Here is a 21,447-nt window from a genome sequence, read left to right on the forward strand (position 1 = left end):
CTTGCTAACAGCTGTCACTGCTTGGAGGTGCCCTGCCCATGTTTGAGCTGGTGGAGCAGCAGCCTTCCCACCTGGCCTGCCCTGATGTCCTGAACCTGTCCTTAGGTGAGTCCGAGACCGCAGGGCCACATCTCAGGTGGAAGTGGGTGCTGCCTATTTTGTTGCTCAGGTGTGTTCTGTGTGATGCTTCTGTCTTCCCTTCCTAGCTTTTCCCCAAATCCCATTACTTTTGACCTTCAAGATTTGTGTGGGCCCTGGCCAGGCAGTTCAGTTGGTTAGAGCATCGTTGTTCATGGTTGCGAGTTTGATCCTCCCCAGTCAGGGCACATATAAGAATCAACCAATGAATGCATAAATAAGTGGAACAACAAATCAATCAATCTATCTTTTAAAAAAATCAATAAGATTTGTATGAACAGTAGAGGGGGTGGGTAAGGGCAGAGGGTGGGGTGGGAACCGGGTGGAGGGGAGCTATGGGGGGAAAAAAGAGGAACAACTGTAATAATTTGAACAATAAAGATTTAATTAAAAAAAGATTTGTATGAACCCCAGATGCAGTCAGTTGGTGATTTATATGTGCAACAAGGGATCAGGGACACTGCTGAGTATCCCCCTCCTCTCGCCCTGAGTGTAGCAGCAGCAGTCTGACTCTCATCTTCACCCCACGTGCAGTCATATAGCCCTGTGCACATGGATCTGGGAGTGTTCCTCACAGGTTCTGGGTTCTGTACGATCCAAAATATGCTGGGCTTTTTGTAATGTCATGAGCTCTCCATGCAATCCACTGTGTGAGTCAGTCCTGCTCTGGCAGGCTTTGCATCCCACTACTCCATAATTCTGTGCCCCGGGGCCTTCTCCCTCGAACAGACCCTCAACTCCCTCCAAGTGTACTGAGCATATGGCACACAGAAAACGGAGACTTGGCATTGAGGCTGTGAGCACATCCAGTTCACACCTCCATCTGTACCCGGGAAGACCAATGTGAGGACCATGATGAGCCTGTGGAACTGTGTATTGAAAGTCACTGAGGACAAAGATGATGGAGCCCACTGTCCCATTTCTGTGAAGATCATTGAGGATGATGATGGAGCCAGCTGTCCCATTCCGTGAAGATCATTGAGGAGGAGGATGGAGCCAGCTGTCCCCTGTCTCTGTGAAGATCACTGAGGAGGAGGATGGAGCCTGCTGCCTGACAGAAACCACAGTGGGGTCAGGGTGCTGGCATTGAGACTCAGGACAGGTGCCCCGTCTGTCCCAGATGGTATAGGGTTGGCACTCCTCTTGGGACTGGTGGCCCTCGCCCTCAGCCCCGTCATGTGCCCCTAGGCTCTGGTGAGCGATGTGTCTGCTCCTCCTCTTGGTAAGTTTCTGGCATCTCTTTCCTGCTTCCATCCCTGCCAGTGAGGCCCCTGGCCAACTCAGACCTGAAGGCTGCACCTCTGCTGGCAAGAGTCCTGATGTCCTCCTGCCGCCTACCACCCTGAGCAAGCACCCTTGCCTGTTGGCCACAGGGCCAGGGCTAGCTCCAGCACAAGCAAGCCAGCAGGTGTGGTTGATGCACACCTAGCTACTTGTCTCATCCCCACATTCAGAGTAACCCATGCAGGTGTCTGATGGGGTTTTGTCTTATTTCTTCTAGATTCTTCTGATGTAGAGCGACTGGAAAGATTCTTTGACTCAGAAGATGAGGACTTCGAAATCTTGTCCCTTTGAAAATCCTGAAGTCGGGGAATATCTCGACTGGCCCTTGCTGGGGTGCCTTTGAGAGCCCAGCTTGGCCTCAGGGCGCTTGGTGCCACCGCATTCATCCATCCTGCCCACCTGCCCACCGCCCATGTCCTGGCCGCCTCTGCCCTCGACGGGGGACTGCATTATGCTCAAGGCCTCACTGTAGGAATGGGACTGCTCGGCCCAGACACTTCGGGCTGCTGGAGAGAACCAGGAATCGCAGGGAGCAGAGCAGCGGCGGGGCTTGAATGTTCACGTCACCTTCGTCCTGCTTCCTTCAGGCTCTCAGTTCTAGGTTTTCTTTGGAATTAAAGTCCTGTTTGAAGTTACTCGACACAGACATGCATTTCTGTTGGGCCTGTTCTGAGTCCAAGAAGACTGGAGACCAAATGAGAAGTGGCCCTGGGACTAAGCCTGCAAGCCCTCCACCTGCAGCCCTCCCATGGCTCTACCAGGCTGCCTAGTGGGAGACAGGAAGGAGTGACCACCTGGCATCTCTTGGCTTTGGAGAGAGAAATAGCCGAGAGGTGGGGCATGGTGCAAACCAGAGACCACCATGCGTGTGACTTGCCAGGAAAGAGTTACAAGCAGAGCCCAAGTGGACTCACTTTCCTCACCTTTAGGTTCCAGCATTTTGAGACGCCCACGTGCTGCTGCTTACTTGTTGCACTGGCTTTCCCTGGGTGGGCCGTGGGTGGTGGGTGAGTGGGGAGCTACCTTGGTCTGTGATCCTTGGGCCCATGCGGGACATGGGAGCATGGCAAGCCTGGCAGGCAGAGGCTAAGGGCACCACAAAACTGCCCTCTTGGTACCGAAGCTTCAGATGGTTTGGGGCCAAAGGGTGAAACCCTGCTCATGGTGCAAGATAGGCACCCCATCGCTCATCACGTCACTTGGAGACATTTCCAGGTCCTTCTCAGCACTGACTGACAGCACCTGCAGCCCTGAACCCTGGTTGGGCCCAGAGAGCATGGCTTCCATGCAGGCTTCGAGTCCTGAAGAGTAGCCTCCGTGAGACCTTCGAACAGGCACCTGGGGAGCTCAGGGAGGTGGCGCCTTCTTCCCGGGGGTCTTCCTTGCAGAGCCCCTCCTCCCTCGGCATCTGCAGTTGGGACCACGGGCGGGGGCCCACCTGATGGCAGAGAGCACCCAGCCCCTGAGTGTCGCCAACATAAGTTAATTTGCTCTTGTCTCTCCCTCCTCCAGGGAAGGAGGAAGGCTGGGCGGTCTCCATTCCTTCTGCTGCATCTTGGAAATGTGCCACCCTGCCTGCTGGGCCAGGGAGTCTTACTGCAGCCCCCGTGTGGTGCAGACGGTGGAAGTGGGTGACAGCCTGGCCAAAGGGGAGCTTTGTCTTAGTGATTTGAAAGGATTACTGAAGAGAGTGTTGTCCATTCTTAGTAGTATGCAGTTCTTCATCGCAAATAACAGTTTCAGTAGAAAACAAAGTCTATTGTCTCTGTCTTGACCTTTCCTCATTAGAGTTGTAGTGATGGAACAAGAATGAACATTTTCTAAGCTCATGTCCATGGATCTCAGTGAGGATTTGTGGACTCATGGCAAGCTCATCTCCCCCATACTAGGCAGACGGACCTCACCTGACAAGGCTCTGCTAGCTGCGACATGCTTCCTGTGGTCCTAAAGCAAAGAGGACGAGGAAACTTGGTTTAGGAAAACACAATAACCCATTCTTCAGCAGGAGTGGTTAGCCTAGTTCGTTGTCCCTCTGGTGAGCCGAGACTACTGGCCGAAGGCAGTTGCTGGTGCCTCAGCCAGTTCCTTCCCTGTGCCCGAGATGTCCTAGCCGGACAATGCAGGGGGTGGCTAGCCTACTTGGCTCCCTGCTTCCTGCCACCCATCCTCTGTTTAGGTGCAAGGGGACCAATGCCAGAAAAGAAAGCAAGAAACATTGTGCTGGTCCCCAGGTGAGTGTGGCCCAAGAACCCGAGTCATGGCCTCTGTTAGCATCTGCTGTAACAGATCTTGCCCAGTGGCTTCAAACAACAGACATTTAGGTCCTGAGGCAGTGGTCAAACAAGATGTTAGCAGGGCACGCTCCTCCTGTGGCACCTGGGACGTTTCCTCGCCTTGTCCAGCTTCTGGAAGCTGCCCTCCACCCTCAGTGAAGATGCCTTTGCACCCTCCCTCTGGCTCGGCCTCTCCTGCTTCTCTCTGTTGGAGGCTCTTCCTGGACAGTCTAGGATGGCCCTGTTTCAAGGTCCCTCTGCCTTTAGGGACCTTGAGACAGAGGTGCTCTTCACAGGTTGTAGGGTTGAGAATGCAGGTGTCTTTGGAGGCCTTTTTTCTGTCAATGCCTCAAAGGCTTCTTTAGGGTGCTGGGAGGCAAACAGCCCCTCAGCTAAACCTGCTGCCACAACTCTGGCCAGGCTGTTTGACAACGAGTGCTGTATTTATTGAAGAAAGTTTAAGTGGCCTTGTTGATTTGAAAGTCAGCCCATTTCTACCTTCGCCCAGCTCCACTGCCTACCACCTGTGGGACTCTGTTCAGCTCCGGCCTCTGAGCCTGCTCATCTCTGACCCCACAGCTCTGAGATGATGGTCTCTACTGAAACCTCCACCTCATCCCAACATCCTGATCCTTGGCAGAGAAAGTTCCTAGTCCAGTTTCCAGCCCTTCCCAGCTTCAGCTGAGGGGTCCACACTCAGCCCTCATCCCAGCCTGTGCTGGGTGCTTAGGGCACAGCCTGGACCCACCCACCTCCCTCTGGTCATCTCACCCATGCCCACTGCCAACACCAACCCTCCCTGACAGCCACGACCTCTCCGTGAATGCCAGCCTGGTCCTGATGTGTCCACAAAGGCAGGGGAGCTACTGGTTCAGATCTCAAGAAATCAACCCAGTTTCCTTTTCATTCTAGATGGGACCTGGTTATGTAAGAAGTCAACCAGGCAGGTGAGTGATAGGCGTGTCCCAGTAGGGGACCCAGGGACTGTCTTAATGAAAACAATTGACTCTGTGTGACTCCTGGAATTCTGACCTCACAGGTGTATAGTGTGGTCTGGTGGATGTGCTGACGCCCACGGACGACCTCCCATCAGCAGGGCTACAGTGAGCAACTTGAACCCCATGAGTAGATACAAGAACCACGCCCCCAGGACCAAGTGTGCCAACACCAGCCGTCCTCATCTTTCATGCCTTGTGTCCTCAAGGTGATATGGAGGGACCAGGACAGAGGGCCAGGCAGTTTGGGTAGCTTGGGTCTGGCTGCCACTGCTGTGCAGGACCTCCCAGCCAAATGTAGGTTCTACCTCAGTCTGGTCTGAACTGTCAGTTGACCACTTACAACTCGGGGGTTAAGCAAATACCACATCTTTTATTTTCTGCCTAGAATCCAGTGTCCTGGCTTCAGAAGGGCACTGAGCCCCACAGTACTGTCTGAACAGAGGGGATCCCTGTGCAGCACCTGGTGGATTCTCCTAGGAAGGGTGGACTAGGCAGGGTCCACGCTTATCTGGGTTCCACAGATAAGGCTGCCCTTCATGCCCACGTGGATGGGGGCAGGATGTAACCAGGCTGCCTGGCCCCTCCATATCACCTTGAGGACACAAGGCACGACAGATGAGGATGGCTGGTGTCTGCACACTCGGTCCTGGGGGTGTAGTTCTGGTATCTGCTCACATGGGGTTCGAGTTGCTCACTGTAGCCCTGCTGACGGGGGCAGGTCACCTTTGGGCATCAGCACATCTACCAGACCATGCTGTATACGTTAGAGCAGTTCAAGATAGAACGGAATGAAATCATATTCCTGGCATTTAGGACCACAGCAGAAAGAACAAAGGTACCAGCTGGCCCTAGCTGGTTTTGCTCAGTGGATAGAGAATAGGCCTATGGACTGAAAGGTCTCGGGTTTGAGTCCAGTCAAGGTCACATGCCCAGTTGTAGGTCCAATCCCCAGTAGGGGGCATGTAGGAGGCAGCCAGTCAATGATTCCCTCTCCCTTCTCTGAATCAATAAAAATAGATTTTTTTTAAAAAGGTACTAACTATGTTTAGATGAAATGGGACATCATACCTCAAGACACAGCCAGCCAGACCCAGTGAGGCCAGTCCAATGGGGATGGTCCAGAGAAGCCCTACTGGGCCAGCGTAGGGCCCTCCCACCCAGAAGGACTCTAAGGAGAGGAGGCTTTCGACAACGTACTTTCAAAGTAACTTTTATTCATGCCTGTAAGAAATTCAGATTTTAAACTGATTGCCACATCAATTATCTTGAACCTGCTTGGATATGGTTATCATTAAGTTTCAATAAAAGGCGCAATGATTTATCAACATCCTCAGGGTGAAAGAGGGCAGAGGAAGGCTGAGTGACATACCACGAAGTCCCTGTGCCCCGGCCACTCGAGAGGCTCATCGTAGCTCTGCTTGTTGTTGACTTGTGCACAGCCCCCATGTTGTGCAATGTGAACACTGCACATCAAGCCTTTCATAAGGCTCCGGCCTCGCAGGACCCAGGGAAGGGGACAGTCCCTCCACATTTATGTCCACAGCTTCCCCAGCGGCCTCTGCGCTGCGGCCTGGATGATATCCTCAGAGAGTGTGCGGATCTCCTTGTGGACGTCTTCAATGCTTTTGGAAGCATCAACCACCTATTCCCATGGGATGTCAGGAGAAAAAGGATGGTTAATGCTCTTCACCTTTGTCGGTGAACATGTGGATTTCAGACAGGGCTGGGTCTGGGAAGAGCACAGTACAGGCCCCTTGGAGTCCTTCAAACATTTCTGACCCTCAGCCCCAGCTGGGCCAGGAGGGCTTTGCTTGTATCCTTGGGGCGAAGCTAACCCACATACCTGCTGCATCCCAGAAGCAGAATAAACACCCCATCCTCCTGATCGTCTTCCTCCTCCCCGTGACTCCCCCAGGTAACCACACATCAGCTCTCCTCAGGTCTGGCTGAGGAGGCAGAGAAAGGGCAATGCCTGTGCTAGGCTATATTCCCACACATCCTCGGCCACAAAATTCACTCATTAAATGCTGTGTTCTCATGGAAAGCATGAGGACCTCTGGTACCAAGGGAGCCAGCCCACGAGAAAACATCTCCACCAGGATGTGGGAGACTGGGGATTCAAGTCCTCCTACCATCGATCTAGGTCTAGGCCAGTGATGGCGAACTCATTTTTTTGGTTGATTTTTCTTTGTTAAATGGCATTTAAATATATAAAATAAATATCAAAAATATAAGTCTTTGTTTTACTATGGTTGCAAATATCAAAAAAATTCTGTATGTGATACGGCACCAGAGTTAAGTTAGGGTTTTTCAAAATGCTGACACGCCGAGCTCAAAAGGTTCACCATCACTGGTCTAGGCCAAGAACAGCCAATTCTGGAAAAGCTCCTGGGGGGTGTAGACGAACTCAGAAAAATGCAATATGAGGTCTGACTAGGCAGAAATGAGAATGACTCCTGAGACCCCACACAAGTACACCCCGAAGGTCACCTCGCCAGCCACTGCTCCAGCAGCACAGCTCTTACACAGACCTTCCCGGACAGCAACACTGGATGGTGTGAGGGGCGTTAGCCACCAATTAATTTTCAAATGGTCCTCGGGAAGTTTTTGTACTATACCTGCAACTTTTCTGGAAGTATCTTATTGCTTAAAAACTTTGAAAAAGAATGCTAAAAAAAGACAAAAAACTTTCAGATAAACAAAAGCTGAGAATTCTATGCTAGGAGACCTGCCCTACAAGAAAAGGCAGTTCTTCAGGCTGAGGGAAACAAAACATGACTGGAAGCGTGGAAGGAGAGATGAGCACCAGTGTGGGCCAGTGGGAAATAAAGTTTTCTGATTCATATTCCTAGCACTCTACATTCTTGGCTTGATCCTTGCAGATGTTGAAATGTGTTATGTGAATCATTTAAATCCAGGGTTCAGTGTGAGACATTCCACCAGTACATGTGAAAGCCATGTGAGGCTCTATGTTGCTACTCCCTCATAGGGAGGAAGGGCTCGTGGTCACCCGACAGGCCATGCGGCTCCGCATTGACCTGAGCACACATGAAAGAGAAGAGAAACCAGCCCACCCCAGCAGCAGGCTCAGCTCCTAGGACGGAGGTGGGGAAGCACACGCCAGATGACAGGGTCAATAGCTTAACCTTTCAGAGTCACATGGTTGCAGCGTGTGACCGGCAGTGGACCTGGTCAACAGAGGATAAAAGTGGCTCTCTCGAGCCTGGGGTGGCACCTGCAGCACCGCCTGACCCCTAGAGCCCAGGCACTCAGATGTGCCCGAGAGAAGGCAGTGGTGGGATCTGCTTTGGCACTGCTGGCAGGAACAGTAGCTCATCTGCAGGGAGGGAGGAGTAAGGCTGATGCCTGGGACTGAGGCCAGGGCACCGGATGATGGGCGCTGAGATGAAGGAGAGCCCCAGCACAGGGAGATGGCTGAGTGGGCCATGGGGGTGGTGTCGGGGCTCAAGCACCCCAGGCCAGGCCAGCAGAGTCAGGAGCCATCTCCTGCCCAGGAGCTAGTAAGGAGACAGGCATGCCCCCCACAAGTGGTGCAGGAACACCCAGGAGCTGGCACTGTGCAGGACAAGGGGCGTAAGGGAGCAGTCTCTGACCCAGCAGCTGAAAGGGGGTGGACTGAGGGCTGGCCCCCAAAATGGACAAGTTCAGACTTCTGATGCAAGGACCTAAGCACAGACTGCAAGATAAAGTATTACTCTTCCAATAAGCATGGCAGGTGATGTGAGGAGTAACTCAGGGATTTTATGTTCTGGATGACAAGGTCACATGGCTAATGCTCAGCAGAGGACAGGAACCTGCTGAGCAGTCAGCTCTGGAAAGGACCCACCAGGTAGGATTGCTGCTGTGGGGCTAGTGCCTGTCAAACTGTCCTCCAACCCACCTACAAGACACCCAATTTCCACACTTTGAGAAGCTGGCACCGGGACCCTGAGGGTGCGCACGCTCCTGGGTGCAGCTCTGGCACTAGGGTGACTCACCTTCCAATTTACGGTCCTGTCCTCCATGAGCTGGTAGTAGCATTGCAGTACCCGTTCCTGGAAGGCCCCATCCTCATAGCGTTCTTGGCCGAACCCGCCCCGCTCCACAACCTCTGCCAACCTCAGCTGAAGAAACACGACCAGGTCTGGTTTGGGAAGGCCCACGTCTGGCTGCTTGCACCAATGCAAAGAGAAGCTCTGCAGCAAAGAAACTGATGATCAGAGAAAGAAGCTGAATGGGGTCTAATGTGTTGTTTTAAAATCCATAAAAAAGGAGGGGAAATGAGCTACCATTTCTTGAGACAGCAAGAAGTGAGGATCCCAGTAGTGACTTGATTTTTTAGATCATGAATGTTTTACTATTTCCCATGGCACCTCCTTCTGGTTTAATTTTGTGAGCACATTCAAGTGGATAGAGCTCTGGCCAGTGTGGCCCACTTGGTTGGGCATGGTCCCTTGCACAGAACTATTGCTGGTTCAATTCCCAGTCAGGGCACATGCCTAGGCTGTTGGCTCAATACCAGGTAGGGGGTGTCTAGGAGGCAGCCAATCAATGTTCTACTCACATCAATGTTTCTCTTTCTCTCCCCTCTCCCTCTTTCTCTAAAAATCAATAAAATATCCTCTAGTGAAGATTTTTTTAAAAAGGTATTTGGGGGATGCATACTGAAACATTTATGAAGCAAATGATGTGTCTGGTGGTCACAGTACTGGGTGATTTATCATTTTCTCTGCTGGTACATATTTGAAACTTTCTAAATAAAAAGCAGAAATAAGGGGCAGTACAGTCACTGCCATTCTACCTGGGACAGGAAGTCAGGAAAATATAAACAAAGCACCAGATGCTCTCACCATCTGGTCTGGACACAAGGCTGGGATGGAAAGCCCTGCTGACAGACCACCTCTGGAAATGTGTGATGTGAAAACAAGCTGCATCTACACCAGTGTTTGCCTTTCCCTTAGATAAGACCAGATTCCAGCGGATGGACATAAGGACCACACAACTTGCTGTGTGATGTCATGGCCCTGCTCTAGACAGTCACACTAGCGGCATCCCACCGGGCTGGGCAGCACTCACCTCCTTGGCATTGGTAAAGGCAACACCAGAAAACGCATATCTGTCCACGATGAGGGTGATGCCCTGGCTCAACCTTTCCTTAATCAATGGCCTAAAAAAACAGAAAATGCTTCTGAGCCATGGACCCAACTCCACATCCCCAGAACCGTCATGTTACAATCATCCTGATAACAATTCAGTAATTCAGTAACCTGACGGATTACGGGCCAGTGACTTGTAACCTTATTCTTATTGAAAGATTTAAAAAAAAAAAAAAAGAGCTCTGGATCTCCTCCTAGAAGATGCCACACAGGCACTCCCAGCAAAGCCCAATGTGAAACACAAGTCCCCTAAGGAACCACAGACATCACTGACAAAGATGGCAGGGAAGCCTGTGGGCAAGAGTGGAGCAGTGCACTCGGCCAGAAGATGATGCTGAAAACATTCTCACAGGTGACAGTAGCTTAGGAAGATGTGCAAAGACAAAGGTTTGACATCAGCAAGAAGCATCGCTTGCACTTTGGGGAACAAAAGGATTTTTGCCACCTGTGACCTGGATAAGCCCACAGAAGAGTAGGGATGGGAGATCACACTTGCAACAGCGAGATGCAGTTCTCATCACAGCTTCATTTGTGATTCCAAGCCATTAAAAACACTACCTAACCTGCAAACAGAAAGTATGTCACATGCACAACTGAGAAGGTGCAACTGTATAAAGAATGAGAAAGCCCTAATCGGTTTGGCTCAGTGGATGGAGAGTCAGCCTGTGGACTGAAGTGTCCCAGGTTTGATTCCGGTCAAGGGCACATTCCGGGTTGCGGGCTTGATCCCCCAGTAGGGGGCGTGCAGGAGGCAGCCTATCAATGATTTTCTCATCACTGATGTTTCTCTCATTCTCCTTCCTTTCCTCTCTGAAATCAATAAAAATATTTTTTTTAAAAAATGAGAAAGACGTCCATAAGGAGATATAAACCAGTCTCCTAATGTGTCACTAATAAAGCAAAGTACAAACAAGTACATATGGCTGACTACCTTTTCAATAAGGTATATCACACACACAAAAAAAAGGTTATCAGGACGACACATACCTACTTGCTCATTTTATAAATAAATAAATACTTGAGGGGACACTATTCCCCACAGCGGAGGACAGGTGTCGGACAGATGGGAAATGGGAAGGGCAGTGACATATTTTGTATGGTTTTAACTTTTAGAACCATATAGTTTTATGAATTAAAAAATGAAAATTAAATCAACAAAGATGGAAAAAAACCCTAAAATTGTATAGTTGAATGAACATAACCATATCCCACATGAACACACAGGAAAACCTGCCCCAGAGACTTGAACACAGCACTCTCTGTACCCATGTGCTAAGGACAGAGCTGCCTACCACCTTGACCCCTACGCAGGCTCTTACAGAGGTGTGGACCGCGGGCGGGCAGGTCCCCTAATGAATCACTCTCAGTGATGTCTGTGGTTCAATAGGGAACTTGTTTCACTGTGAATTTAAGTTAATCAAAGATATAAACAAGAAAACTGTGGGGGAGCCTGTGATGCTGGACTGCAACAGGTGTCAGCATGAACTGAGTTTCAGTGTAGATATGTGTAGTCATCTCCCGTATCTGCAGGAGATACATTCTAGGACCCCCAGGGGATGCCTGAAGCCACAGATAGTACCAAACCCTATATACTCTGTTTTTTCATATACACATATATATTTTATATATATAAAATAAAGTTGAATTTATAAATTGGGCAATTTCATAAGTAGACTTGTTCCTACTGTAGTGATACCTCACCATATGTTTTTCTTTCCTTGAGTGAAAAACTTTCACCTTTCATTTAAAGGAAGCCAATACTTTTTCTTTTGGCATATGCAAATTGCCAGCATAACTACTCTTTTTTTTCCCCAGCATAACTACTTTTGAGCTTTGGGGCCATCATTAAGTAAAATAAGAGTGACTTGAACACAAACTGATGTTGACTAACGAACAGGTAGCATCTACAGCAGTGGTTCTCAACCTTCCTAATGCCGCGACCCTTTAATACAGTTCCTCATGTTGTGGTGACCCCCAATTTCATTGTTACAAATTGAACATAATTAGAGCATAGTGATTAATCACAAAAACATTATGTAATTATATATGTGTTTTCCAATGGTCTTAGGCGACCCCTGTGAAAGGGTCGTTTGACCCCCAAAGGGATCGTGACCCACAGGTTCAGAACCGCTGATCTACAGTGTGGAGATACTGGACCAAAGAGGTGAGTCACATCCTGGGAGGGACAGAGGACATTTCAAGATTTCATCCTGTGACTCAGAATTGTGCACAATTTGAAATTTCTGAATTGTTTATTTCTGGAATTTTCCATTTAATATTTTCAGACCTTGGTTGACAGTGGGTAACTGAAACATGAAAAGTGAAACCACGGGTAAGGGAAACGAAAGTCGATAAACAGATACAGAGGCAGAGCAGACAAACGTGTAGGTCTGTCCCCAGAAGGGACACCCCACTAGCAGTGACCACACCTAGCACCCAGATGTTGGTTTCTAAACACCATTCCCCACAAGAGAAAAACAGCTGGTTCCCAGGCTGAAGCAGAAAACATGAGAAGCCTAAACATCTTGTTATACCAAAAAGCAAGCTCTTAAAAACAAGGCCTGGACCCTGACTGGTTTGGCTCAGTGGATAGAGCATCAGCCTGCGGACTGGAGGGTCCGTATTCGATTCTGGTCAAGGGCATATACCTTGGTTGTGGGCACATCCCCAATGGGGGGTGTGTGCAGGAGGCAGCTGATTGATGTTTCTCTCTCATCGATGTTTCTAACTCTCCCTCTTCCTTTCTCTCTGTAAAAAAAATCAATAGAATATATTTAAGAAAAAAAAAAAGGCCTGGGAACACAACCAATGGACCAGCTTGAAAAGCCTCCCACCAGCCAAATTTGGAACAACCTGAACATCAAAAAACAGGAGTAGCTTGTGACCAACTGACTAAAGAATCTGAGTCCACACTGATGACGAATGGATGGGGGAGGCAGGAAAGCCCTTCCTTACATAGAATGCCAACTAACAAAAATAGAAAAAATGGAATTATAAAGTCGCCCTTTGAAATCACAATGACTGCCTCGGGCAGAATTATTCATGAATGCTACAGCAGAGGGTCAGAGTTTGCTAAGGAAGGGGATGTTTATATAGTTTTGTAGTATTTCCCCTTTTAAGTATTTTTTAACATTTTTATTGATTTCAGAGAGGGAGGGGGAAAGAAACATCAATGGTAAGAATCATTGATCAGCTGCCTCTTGCACACCCTCTACTGGGGATCAAGCTTGCAACCCCAGCATGTGCCCTGACCAGAATCAAACCGAATCGATGCTCAACCGCTGAGTCACACGGGCGGGCTTCCCTTCTGACTATTTACAACAGGAAAGACAGTCACTTAGCGGAAGGGCCTAGCCAGCAGCCTCCAGAGACCCAGGGAACCTGCAAATGACGGCTAAATGCCTCACCTCCCTCTTGCCCAATGCACCGAGGACCCAAAACCAAAATTGCATACCTAAGTCTACTTGTGGGGAAACATCAGACAAATGCAGCACTTTATAAATGGTTTGTAACTTTTTAGAGAGTGAGCAGATGATAATGTGGCAAATATTAATCATAGGTGAAGATTGGTGAAAGGCTTATGGGAATTCTGGGTTCTAGTCTTACAACCTTTTCAGCTGACTGAAATTATTTCATAATAAGTTTAAAAACAGGCAGAGTAGCAAATTGCATGGGAAGTAAGAGAAATCACTTATTTCTAGGGATACGTTCCTGCATGGAGATATTTAAGGCCATAGAGGGCAGGCAGGTTTTGGTAAAAGGAGATAGGGAGGGATCTGGAGGGTGTTACCCCCATTGTTTTGAGGTATTTTCAGGGACCACCATCAACCCAGTTCAGATGAAGCAAAACCAAGGGTGAAAGATTAAATGGCTGGAGGAAATAATCAGTTTCCGCACAAAGTGCTTCAAGTACAAGGGAGAAATCAAAACAGCTGAGGCTTACCAAGCACTTGCTCCCACCCTGCCTGGCCGACTTCAGGTGACTGTCACACCAGACCTACAAGGGGCACTGTTTTGCCAATGATGAAGCTGTGGTTGAGGGCTGAGCAAGACACCAAGGTCACAGAGATGGTGGACAATGGTACCACCTGTGAACTCAGCACCTGACCTATCACCCAAGGACTTTCAGGTCTTAGGAACACTAATCTGACAGTAGTGGCTGGAATGATCTGCAAAGGGGACTATGTGTTGTGTCAGAACAGAGGGACAACCGACAGGTCTTTTCCACACCAGGGACAAGACCACTATTTAGGAAATAGTTAGCATTATTTCTCATTTTGATTTGGGCCTACATTACTTTTCTACAAACCACAAAGACAAAACAAAATCAGAACAATTACATCCATAAATTGCAGATGTGAGATTATAAAAATGGTCTTGGTGTCCTTAGAGTGGTATTATAGTGGGGAAGGCCTTTCCAAGCAAGACAGCAAGCTAAGCAGAGAGTAGAGCATTGTCCCTGCTTGTAAGAGGGACAATGCAAAACCCCTGAATGTCCATCAACATCTGCTGTGAACGCCCTTCTGGAGAGCAGGCTACAGCACTAGGAAAGAGTGAGAAGAGAGGCCTCCTTCAGATATCAAAGGTTTGTAAGGCAGTTAGAAAGCAGCTGCAAAATTATTTGTATGGTAGGTTCCCATTTATTTATAATGAAACAACTCCAATGCTGTGTTATCTATATACGTGTAAATGGAAACAAGAGCCTCTGAAAGCACACACCATATCGCTCAGTAAACAGTTAAATGTTGAGAGGACTCTACTAAGATGTAAAACAAAAAAGGGTTGGGAGAGAGGATGAGATACCAACCTAAACTGTGAACTTCAGTTAAACAAATATATAATCAAGAAAACTGTGGGGGGCCCTAACCGGTTTGGCTCAGTGGATAGAGCATCAGCCTGCGGACTGAAGGGTCCCAGATTCGATTCTGGTCAAGGGCATGTATCTTGGTTTTGGGCACATCCCAGTAGGAGGTGTGCAGGAGGCAGCTGATCGATGTTTCTCTCTCATCGATGTTTCTAACTCTCTATTCCTCTCCCTTCCTCTCTGTAAAAACTCAATAAAAATAGATCTAAAAAAAGAAAGAAAACTGGGGGAGCAGGAGGAAGGGACAGGGGTATGGGACAATTTAGTACTTCCTGATAACCCTTTCTGTAAACCTAAAGCTACCTAAAGAAAATTAATTAATTACAAAGAGGTGGTGGACAGGAGGCAGAAAAAGCATCAATCAGTGCTCTTTGGGAGTACACAGCGATTAGATCTGGTCACAGGACTGGTGAATAAAAGAACCTTGTAAAGGCACAGCCTCTGGCATCACTATCCACTCCCCCCCTGAATCTCAAGAGGGAGAAAAGCATTGGGGGAGAGATGGAGGGCAATGGTATTACACTTGTTCCCAGCGGTTTGCAGAGAAAAGTAGGTGCACTGAGTGATCCTCCACCTCACTCTTCTTTTCCAAATAAGAACTCAGAAGTTTGCCAATTTCAGTTGATCTTTCTAAAAAAAGAGAGAAACACACAAAAATGAGGCTTTCCATCTACATTAGAATAGTTTGAACTAAACTTCTGGTCCTGACTCAAGTCTAAGTTTGAGTTTTATTTTACTACATCACTACACAGGTTCAGACCTTCCCCTGAAGCTACAGGCGCTTCCCTGAGAAAATGCAGCAGTATGCAGGCACACTGGGGAGCAGTTACCTCAAAGGAAGTATCTCTAACATTTGTAGAATGGCTGGCTTAAAGATTAGGACAATATTCAAAATAGCATTTCCCCCATTTCCTTCTCCTTGTTTTGTAAGCGTTACACTGTCTCCTGGTTATCTGAATACTGATATTTTTAAAAGCACTTTCAAGATCAATATTTTACTTTAAAAATTAAAAAATATGCCACAAAACCCCTGAGAGGGCAAACAGCAAAACAAAAAACAAAACAGAAACCTGGCCCTAGCTGGTTTGCTCAGTGGATAGCGCGTCAGCCTGCGGACGGAAGGTTTCCTGTTGGATTCCAGGCAAAGGCACATGCCTGGGTTGCGGCTCAATCCCCAGTAGGGGGCCTGCAGGAGCAGCCAATCAATGATTCTCTCATCACTGATGTTTCTCTTTCCCTCTCCCTTCTTCTCTGAAATCAATAAAGATGAGTTTAAAAGAATAATAATAATGATAGTATATTTTTAAAAAACAAACAGAAATCTGAGACATGGATTACAAAACAGCACCAGGAAGGAGGGAGGGACTGAGAGGGGGGGGGGGGTGGCAATGGAAGATAACTGTAATACTATCAAGAGTAAAAAATAAAACAAGCAAAAACAAAACAGCACTAGCAAACTTTTGGGGACGACAGATACAGTCTTGATTTCGTTTCACGGGTGTATAATTATGTCGAAGCTCGTCGCACACTTCCCACATATGCACGTTACTGTACATCAATTACAGATCAATATAACTGCAAAAATAAAAGCACGGATGCATCCAATACCGACGGACAGGACACAGCGACCACAGGACTAACAAGTGAGAAAGCCAATTGATGGCCACAGACGGCAACCACGGAGCTCCAGGTAAACCATCTTTGCACAGGTCAATTAGGGTAAGGTCGGCATGAGGCTCGGTTTCTTCATTCTCAGACACCTTTGGATGAGACCACACCAAACCCGCCCTCAACCACAAACGCGGCAGATTGGGGGGAGAACCGGGAGGGGCGAGCACGGCGGGCACATTCGGTCCCCGGATCTGGGTTCCCCCTGCTCCTCGCGGTGCTCCGGCCCCCGGGCTCCCGCCGCCCGACCTTTTCCGCCCGCAGCTCCCCACCGCCTGCCAGGCCCGCCCGAGGGCTCCACCCACCCGGGAAGCGTAGCAGCTCGGCGGGATGGCCGGCGGCGCAGAGCGCGGCCACCAGCTTGCGGCTCTGCGTGCTCTTCCCGGCGCGGTCCACGCCTTCCAGCACGATGAGCGCCCCGCGCCGGCCCGCCATCGCCACGTTGTCGCCGCCCGCCAGGGCTCCAAAATGCCGCGCGTCGTCCGGAGCTTCCATTGGCTGACGTCAGCCGCGCGCGCTAGGATTGGCTGCTATTTTCTATCGTTGGTCGGATTGGCTAGAACTGACAAGGGGAGCGGCGCGAGAACGGCTGTTCGCACCGCCTCTTCCGGAGGAGTCCCCGCCTTCTAAGCCGGAAGCCGAGGGCGGGACTTAGTTCTCGGTTGCGCCTGGAGCTTGGCTGTGGCGCGTGGCTGGAGGCTGGAGGCCTAAGCCCGGGAGGGCTAGTGGCGCGTCCGCGACGAGGTGCGGCGGTAGGGCGGCACGGCCCGCAGGCAGGTCTCGCGAGCAGACCGGAGATTGTAACGCTCGCCCCGTCGGTGTCCAGCAGCGCGGGGAGGGGCTGTTTGCACAGGGCCCACGCGACAGCCTAGTAAACGGGCCTGCCAAGCTCCGAGACTTCCATTTGCAAAGACTGCGTGTGCACACCCACAGGCAGAAAGGAGAGCAGGGCGGTCGTTTCGTCTGTGACATGTGGCCACCGACCAGGAGAGGTCCCTGTCGTGGGGAGGCGACACGTCTGGTCTGAGAGCAGCCCCGGCATCTAGAGAGCGTCCAGTGATGTTTGCTGCTCTTGTCTCAGGGACATCGAGCTGCGGCGGCATCTGCCAGGTGACACTGCGCACTTGGGGGTGCCGCCTTCCTCTCCTCACACGCGCACTTTCCCCACATGAGTGGGTCCGCCCTCTGACCTGTCTAAACCCTATCACCCCGAAGGCCCGTCCCCGAATCCATCACGTTGTGGGGACACAGACATTGAGACCGGAGCAAGCCAGGAATTTCTGTTTTCCAGAATTTCTGTGTCGTGCTGGCTTAGGTTGCCCTTAGAGGCACTGGTACAAACTTTGGAGGCCACTGTTTTGGGGAGGTGGATGCAGCAGAAATGCAGATGTGGAATTCCGGGCTGCTCTCTAGCGAGCTGTTGGGAATCACCTGCCTCGCTGCTGTAGACCCAGAGGTCGGTGAGTCAGGGCCCTTAGGGTTGAGCAGTGCCTGGGCTGAGGCCCTTGGGGCCATTTCCGACCTTTCCTCTCCCTCCCTCTCCCCCTCCCCCCTTCTCTCGGTGGTTGCGGAAGCCCAATGATAATATTACCCAAGATGCCTACAGTGAGTTTTGGAAGGGTGATAGATTATATTGTTTCCAATTATTTGCTTCCTTCCTTGATGTTGAGCTTGGCCACGTGACTTCCAAACACTGCTGTAAAGTAATCACAGCTGACAGCACAGGCAGAAGCTTTGAAAGCAGTTTGGCTCACCCATCCCCCTCTTGACCCCCAGATGAGAGCAGCTTGCGTGCAACTAGGGCTGCTTTTTCACTTTGATTCCTGGAATAAGACATGGCCACAGCCAAGCTACAGCCACTGCAGCTGATAGGTAGCTCCAGTAAGAAAAACTGAGGTAACTCAAGTCACTGATGTTATAAGGAGAAAGTACCCGCGAGACAGGAAACCACGGCAAACCAAGAATTTGGTGAAACAGATCCTCTCCCTTGCCAATCTGGAGAGGGAGTTTCTTTATTAACAGATTCGAATCCGGGCTGCCGCCGCGGCAGGACACGCGCAGGAAGCAGCAGCGAGCGGTTACAGTTACAGCTTTTTATACACAACTCAAAATAGGGGTGGGGGTAAGGAGGACAAAGAGGGTTCACGCATCAGCCAGGGGCTTCCTGGGACATTTGTTATTACCTGATAAGACATCCTGCTCGTTAGGTCAGTTTGACCTGCCAGCCAAGACCCCGGGCCAGATGGCCAGACTATAAATTTTCTCACTCAGGAGGGAGTAAAAGGGGGAACAAAGAAATTCCAAAGGGGTCTGTGCTGTGTCCTAACGGCATGGGAGTTTATCACTCCTGCCTGGTACTCTCACACATCCAGCTTATCCTAACAATTAATCAGAGCCTAACTCCCTCAGCTGGTTCTCAGCGTCCGGGGCTATAAATCCCTGGTGACTGCTTCGAGTTCTGCACTTCCCCGTGTAGGGCTGGTAATTTTCTACTGCCATACAACTGAGACTTTGGGGTTATTACTGTAGCAGGACCCAATGAAAGCTCATGACAGAATGACTGTTGCTTAATACCGCCTTACTTAGGTAAGCAGTATCCTGCTGTCTCATTGATGTCTTCTAAAATGTCCATCTCCTGCCCTAGCAGGTTTGGCTCAGTGGATAGAGCCTCAGCCTGGGGACCAAAGGGTCCCAGATAAGATTCCAGGTCAAGGTCAAGGGCATGTACCTCAATTACAGGCTCCTCCCCCACCCAGGCCCTGGTCAGTCCTGCAGGAGCCAACCAATCGATGTGTTTCTCTCATATCGATATTTCTGTCTTTCCCTCTCCCACTCTCTCTTAAAAAAAAAAAATCAATGGAAAAATATCCTTGGGTGAGGATTAACAAAAAATAAAAATAAATAAATAAAATATCCCTTAAAAAAAATAAAATGTCCATCTCCTTGCCTTCAAAAGAGGAAGGGATTCGAGTATAGTACAGAAGAGAACCCTCCTGGCATTGGCTAAGTCTCAGTGCTGTAGGCAGTTAGACATGACAGCAAGGAAGATGGGCCAGGTATAGGTCATCAGGGTGGAAAGCCCCAGGTGCCCAGCAATGGACAATCAATTGTAGGGTGGGACCTTGCCCCCAGGGTGACTTTTCCTTCCCTAGCACATCATTGGTCAAGAGGTTTGGGCCCCCTGACCTTTCCTCTCTAGAGATAACATCTAGGCCTGTTGTATTTCAGCTCCAGGCCCAGGTAAGCAGTAAAACCAGCCAGGCATGGAATAAAGACCCCCTGCCCTGGTGCCAACCAATCAGTGGAGACCACAACCCTGAAATGATGCACCTGGAAAACTGCTGAATATTCTATTAAGATCTTTCCCTGGGACCTCCCCTAAAATCTCACATTACCATTCCTCACTTCCAAGCTCCAAGGGCCCTTCCTTTACCTCCATTAAGTTGTTTCCTAAGCCTATTTCTTCTAGGACTGACTTTTTCTACCTCTGTAATTTACCAAATAAATGTTCTCTTACAGTTTGGGTCTTGCTCTGAATTCTTTCCTTGCCAGAACCCAAGTACCAAGGCTGCTGAACCCAGGTTTGGTCTGACCCCACTGGTCAGACACCTGGTGCTATTCCCACCACCTACTACACCTGGACAGCCTTGTACCACATCTGTAGGACCAGCTCACCAGGCAGATGGGAACTTTTGTGAATGCACAGCTGTCCTGGTCACCCATGAAAATAGAGGAGGACTTGGCTGATGAGGCCTTGCATACTGAGTAGGGATGGGGTGCCCTTTTCATTGCAGAAATTGCTAAGCCAGCACAAGTAGTTTGTTACTAAGCTACAGGTGAAGGAGCACAGCATGAGAAGTGGCATGTACTCCTTCAACTTTGCTTCCACCTCTTCCAACATGTCATGCCTTTTTAAAAAAATGTGTGTGCTCTGGCCGGTTTGGCTCAGTGGACAGAGTGTCGGCCTGTGGACTGGGGGGTCCCGGGTTCAGTTCTGGTCAAGGGCATGTACCTTGGTTGTGGACACATCCCCAGTTGGGAGCGTGCAGGAGGCAGCTGATCGATGTTTCTCATCGATGTTTCTGACTCTCTATCCCTCTCCCTCTCTGTAAGAAATCAATAAAATATATTTTAAAAAATAAAAAAAATTTGTGTCATGCCTTTTTAAAGAATATATATTTTTGTTGATTTCAGAGAGGAAGGGAGATAGAAACATCAATAATGAGAATCATCCAGCACCCCCGCCCTCCCCACTGGGGATTAAGCCTGCAACCCTGGCATGTGCCCTGACCAGGACCTCCTGGTTCGTAGGTGAACACTCAACTGCTGAACCACACCCGCTGGGCTGTCTGCCATGCCTCTCTTTTATCAGGATGCCTTTAACTGCACAGACCAGAGTATTAGCCTGACTATGGTATTTAATTATCTCAAATAACACAAAACCTAGATGAGGCAGCCAAGAACTTTTGCTGCTCAGTGATGTCAAATGTTGTCAAACAATGTCAGCACCTTAGCAGTTCTTTTAGCTTTTCCTTCCTGGTCACTGTGACTGCTCCAGGCCTCAGGTCCTGACCTCGTAGCCCTGACATGGGCATACACAAGCCCTTGCACCTGAACATGCAGTCTCCTTTGTGCCCTGCTGCCCTGACACTCAGACCTGATGTAGCATAGTCTGCCTGGAGCAGTGCAAGTAGGATCTCTTCACCCTGCCTTCTGATAGTCAGGTGGGCACAAGGCTGTCCACTCTATGGAGGACATGATGGGATGCCGTGTTTGAATGTTTTTGGAGATAGGTGAAACAAAATTGGTCCTAAGTTGCTGAAACTGGCAGGTGCCTGGGATTCATTAGGTTTTCTCTACTTTTGTATTTGAGATTTTCTATTTTAAAAAAAGGACTCAAACCCTTATACTGTTCTGTTTCTCAGCTCTACCTTCCATCTCATAGGAGCTATCAGACATCCACCAAAGTCTCTCTCTTAGCTAGGCTCATAACAAACACCACAAATGGGCAGCTTAATGGACAGCAGATCTATTTTCTCACAGTTCTGGAGGCTGCAAATCCAAGA

General features: G+C 49.3%; 2 protein-coding genes across 8 annotated transcripts in view; one reads left to right on the forward strand and one right to left on the reverse strand.

The window, feature by feature from the left end:
• ATG4B (autophagy related 4B cysteine peptidase) overlaps positions 1 to 7,538 on the forward strand; it is a 32,844-nt gene extending 25,306 nt beyond the window's left edge. For 5 of the 6 annotated variants that reach the window (XM_036320428.1, XM_036320427.1, XM_036320429.1 and 2 more), the window contains 2 exons: positions 12 to 105; positions 1,640 to 3,176. In XM_036320428.1, coding sequence (XP_036176321.1) covers positions 12 to 105; positions 1,640 to 1,713 — 168 coding nt within the window. In that variant the 3' untranslated portion in view covers positions 1,714 to 3,176. Of the gene's footprint in view, positions 1 to 11; positions 106 to 1,639 lie in introns of all 6 variants that reach the window. The other variant, XM_036320425.1, reaches the window with a different exon arrangement.
• On the reverse strand, positions 5,888 to 16,844 carry DTYMK (deoxythymidylate kinase). Of its 2 annotated transcripts, XM_036320431.1 has the most exons (5): positions 16,687 to 16,844; positions 15,235 to 15,343; positions 9,770 to 9,860; positions 8,692 to 8,889; positions 5,888 to 6,335 (listed from the first exon to the last, which is right to left on the reverse strand). In XM_036320431.1, exons 1-5 carry the CDS (start codon positions 16,814 to 16,816, stop codon positions 6,225 to 6,227), a joined length of 639 nt encoding a protein of 212 aa, XP_036176324.1. In that variant the 5' UTR covers positions 16,817 to 16,844; the 3' UTR covers positions 5,888 to 6,224. The 2 variants fall into 2 exon arrangements, with proteins under 2 accessions (XP_036176324.1, XP_036176325.1); XM_036320432.1 differs by lacking the exon at positions 9,770 to 9,860 and having other exon boundaries at positions 15,237 to 15,343.
• Between the last annotated feature and the right edge of the window lie 4,603 nt (positions 16,845 to 21,447).

Source organism: Myotis myotis, unplaced genomic scaffold, assembly GCF_014108235.1.
Source record: "Myotis myotis isolate mMyoMyo1 unplaced genomic scaffold, mMyoMyo1.p scaffold_m19_p_8, whole genome shotgun sequence".
Taxonomy (NCBI): Eukaryota; Metazoa; Chordata; class Mammalia; order Chiroptera; family Vespertilionidae; genus Myotis; species Myotis myotis.

What these genes read in the sequence shown, in the direction of transcription:
- DTYMK (XM_036320431.1), bottom strand. Translation starts at nt 16,816, where the DNA reads ATGGCGGGCCGGCGCGGGGCGCTCATCGTGCTGGAAGGCGTGGACCGC. An exon ending in CGAGCTGCTACGCTTCCCGG is followed by an intron (nt 15,344 to 16,686) that starts GTGGGTGGAGCC and finishes CTCTTTTTTTAG; the next exon opens with AAAGATCAACTGAAATTGGC. An exon ending in GCAAACCGCTGGGAACAAGT is followed by an intron (nt 9,861 to 15,234) that starts GTAATACCATTG and finishes CTGTTTTTTTAG; the next exon opens with GCCATTGATTAAGGAAAGGT.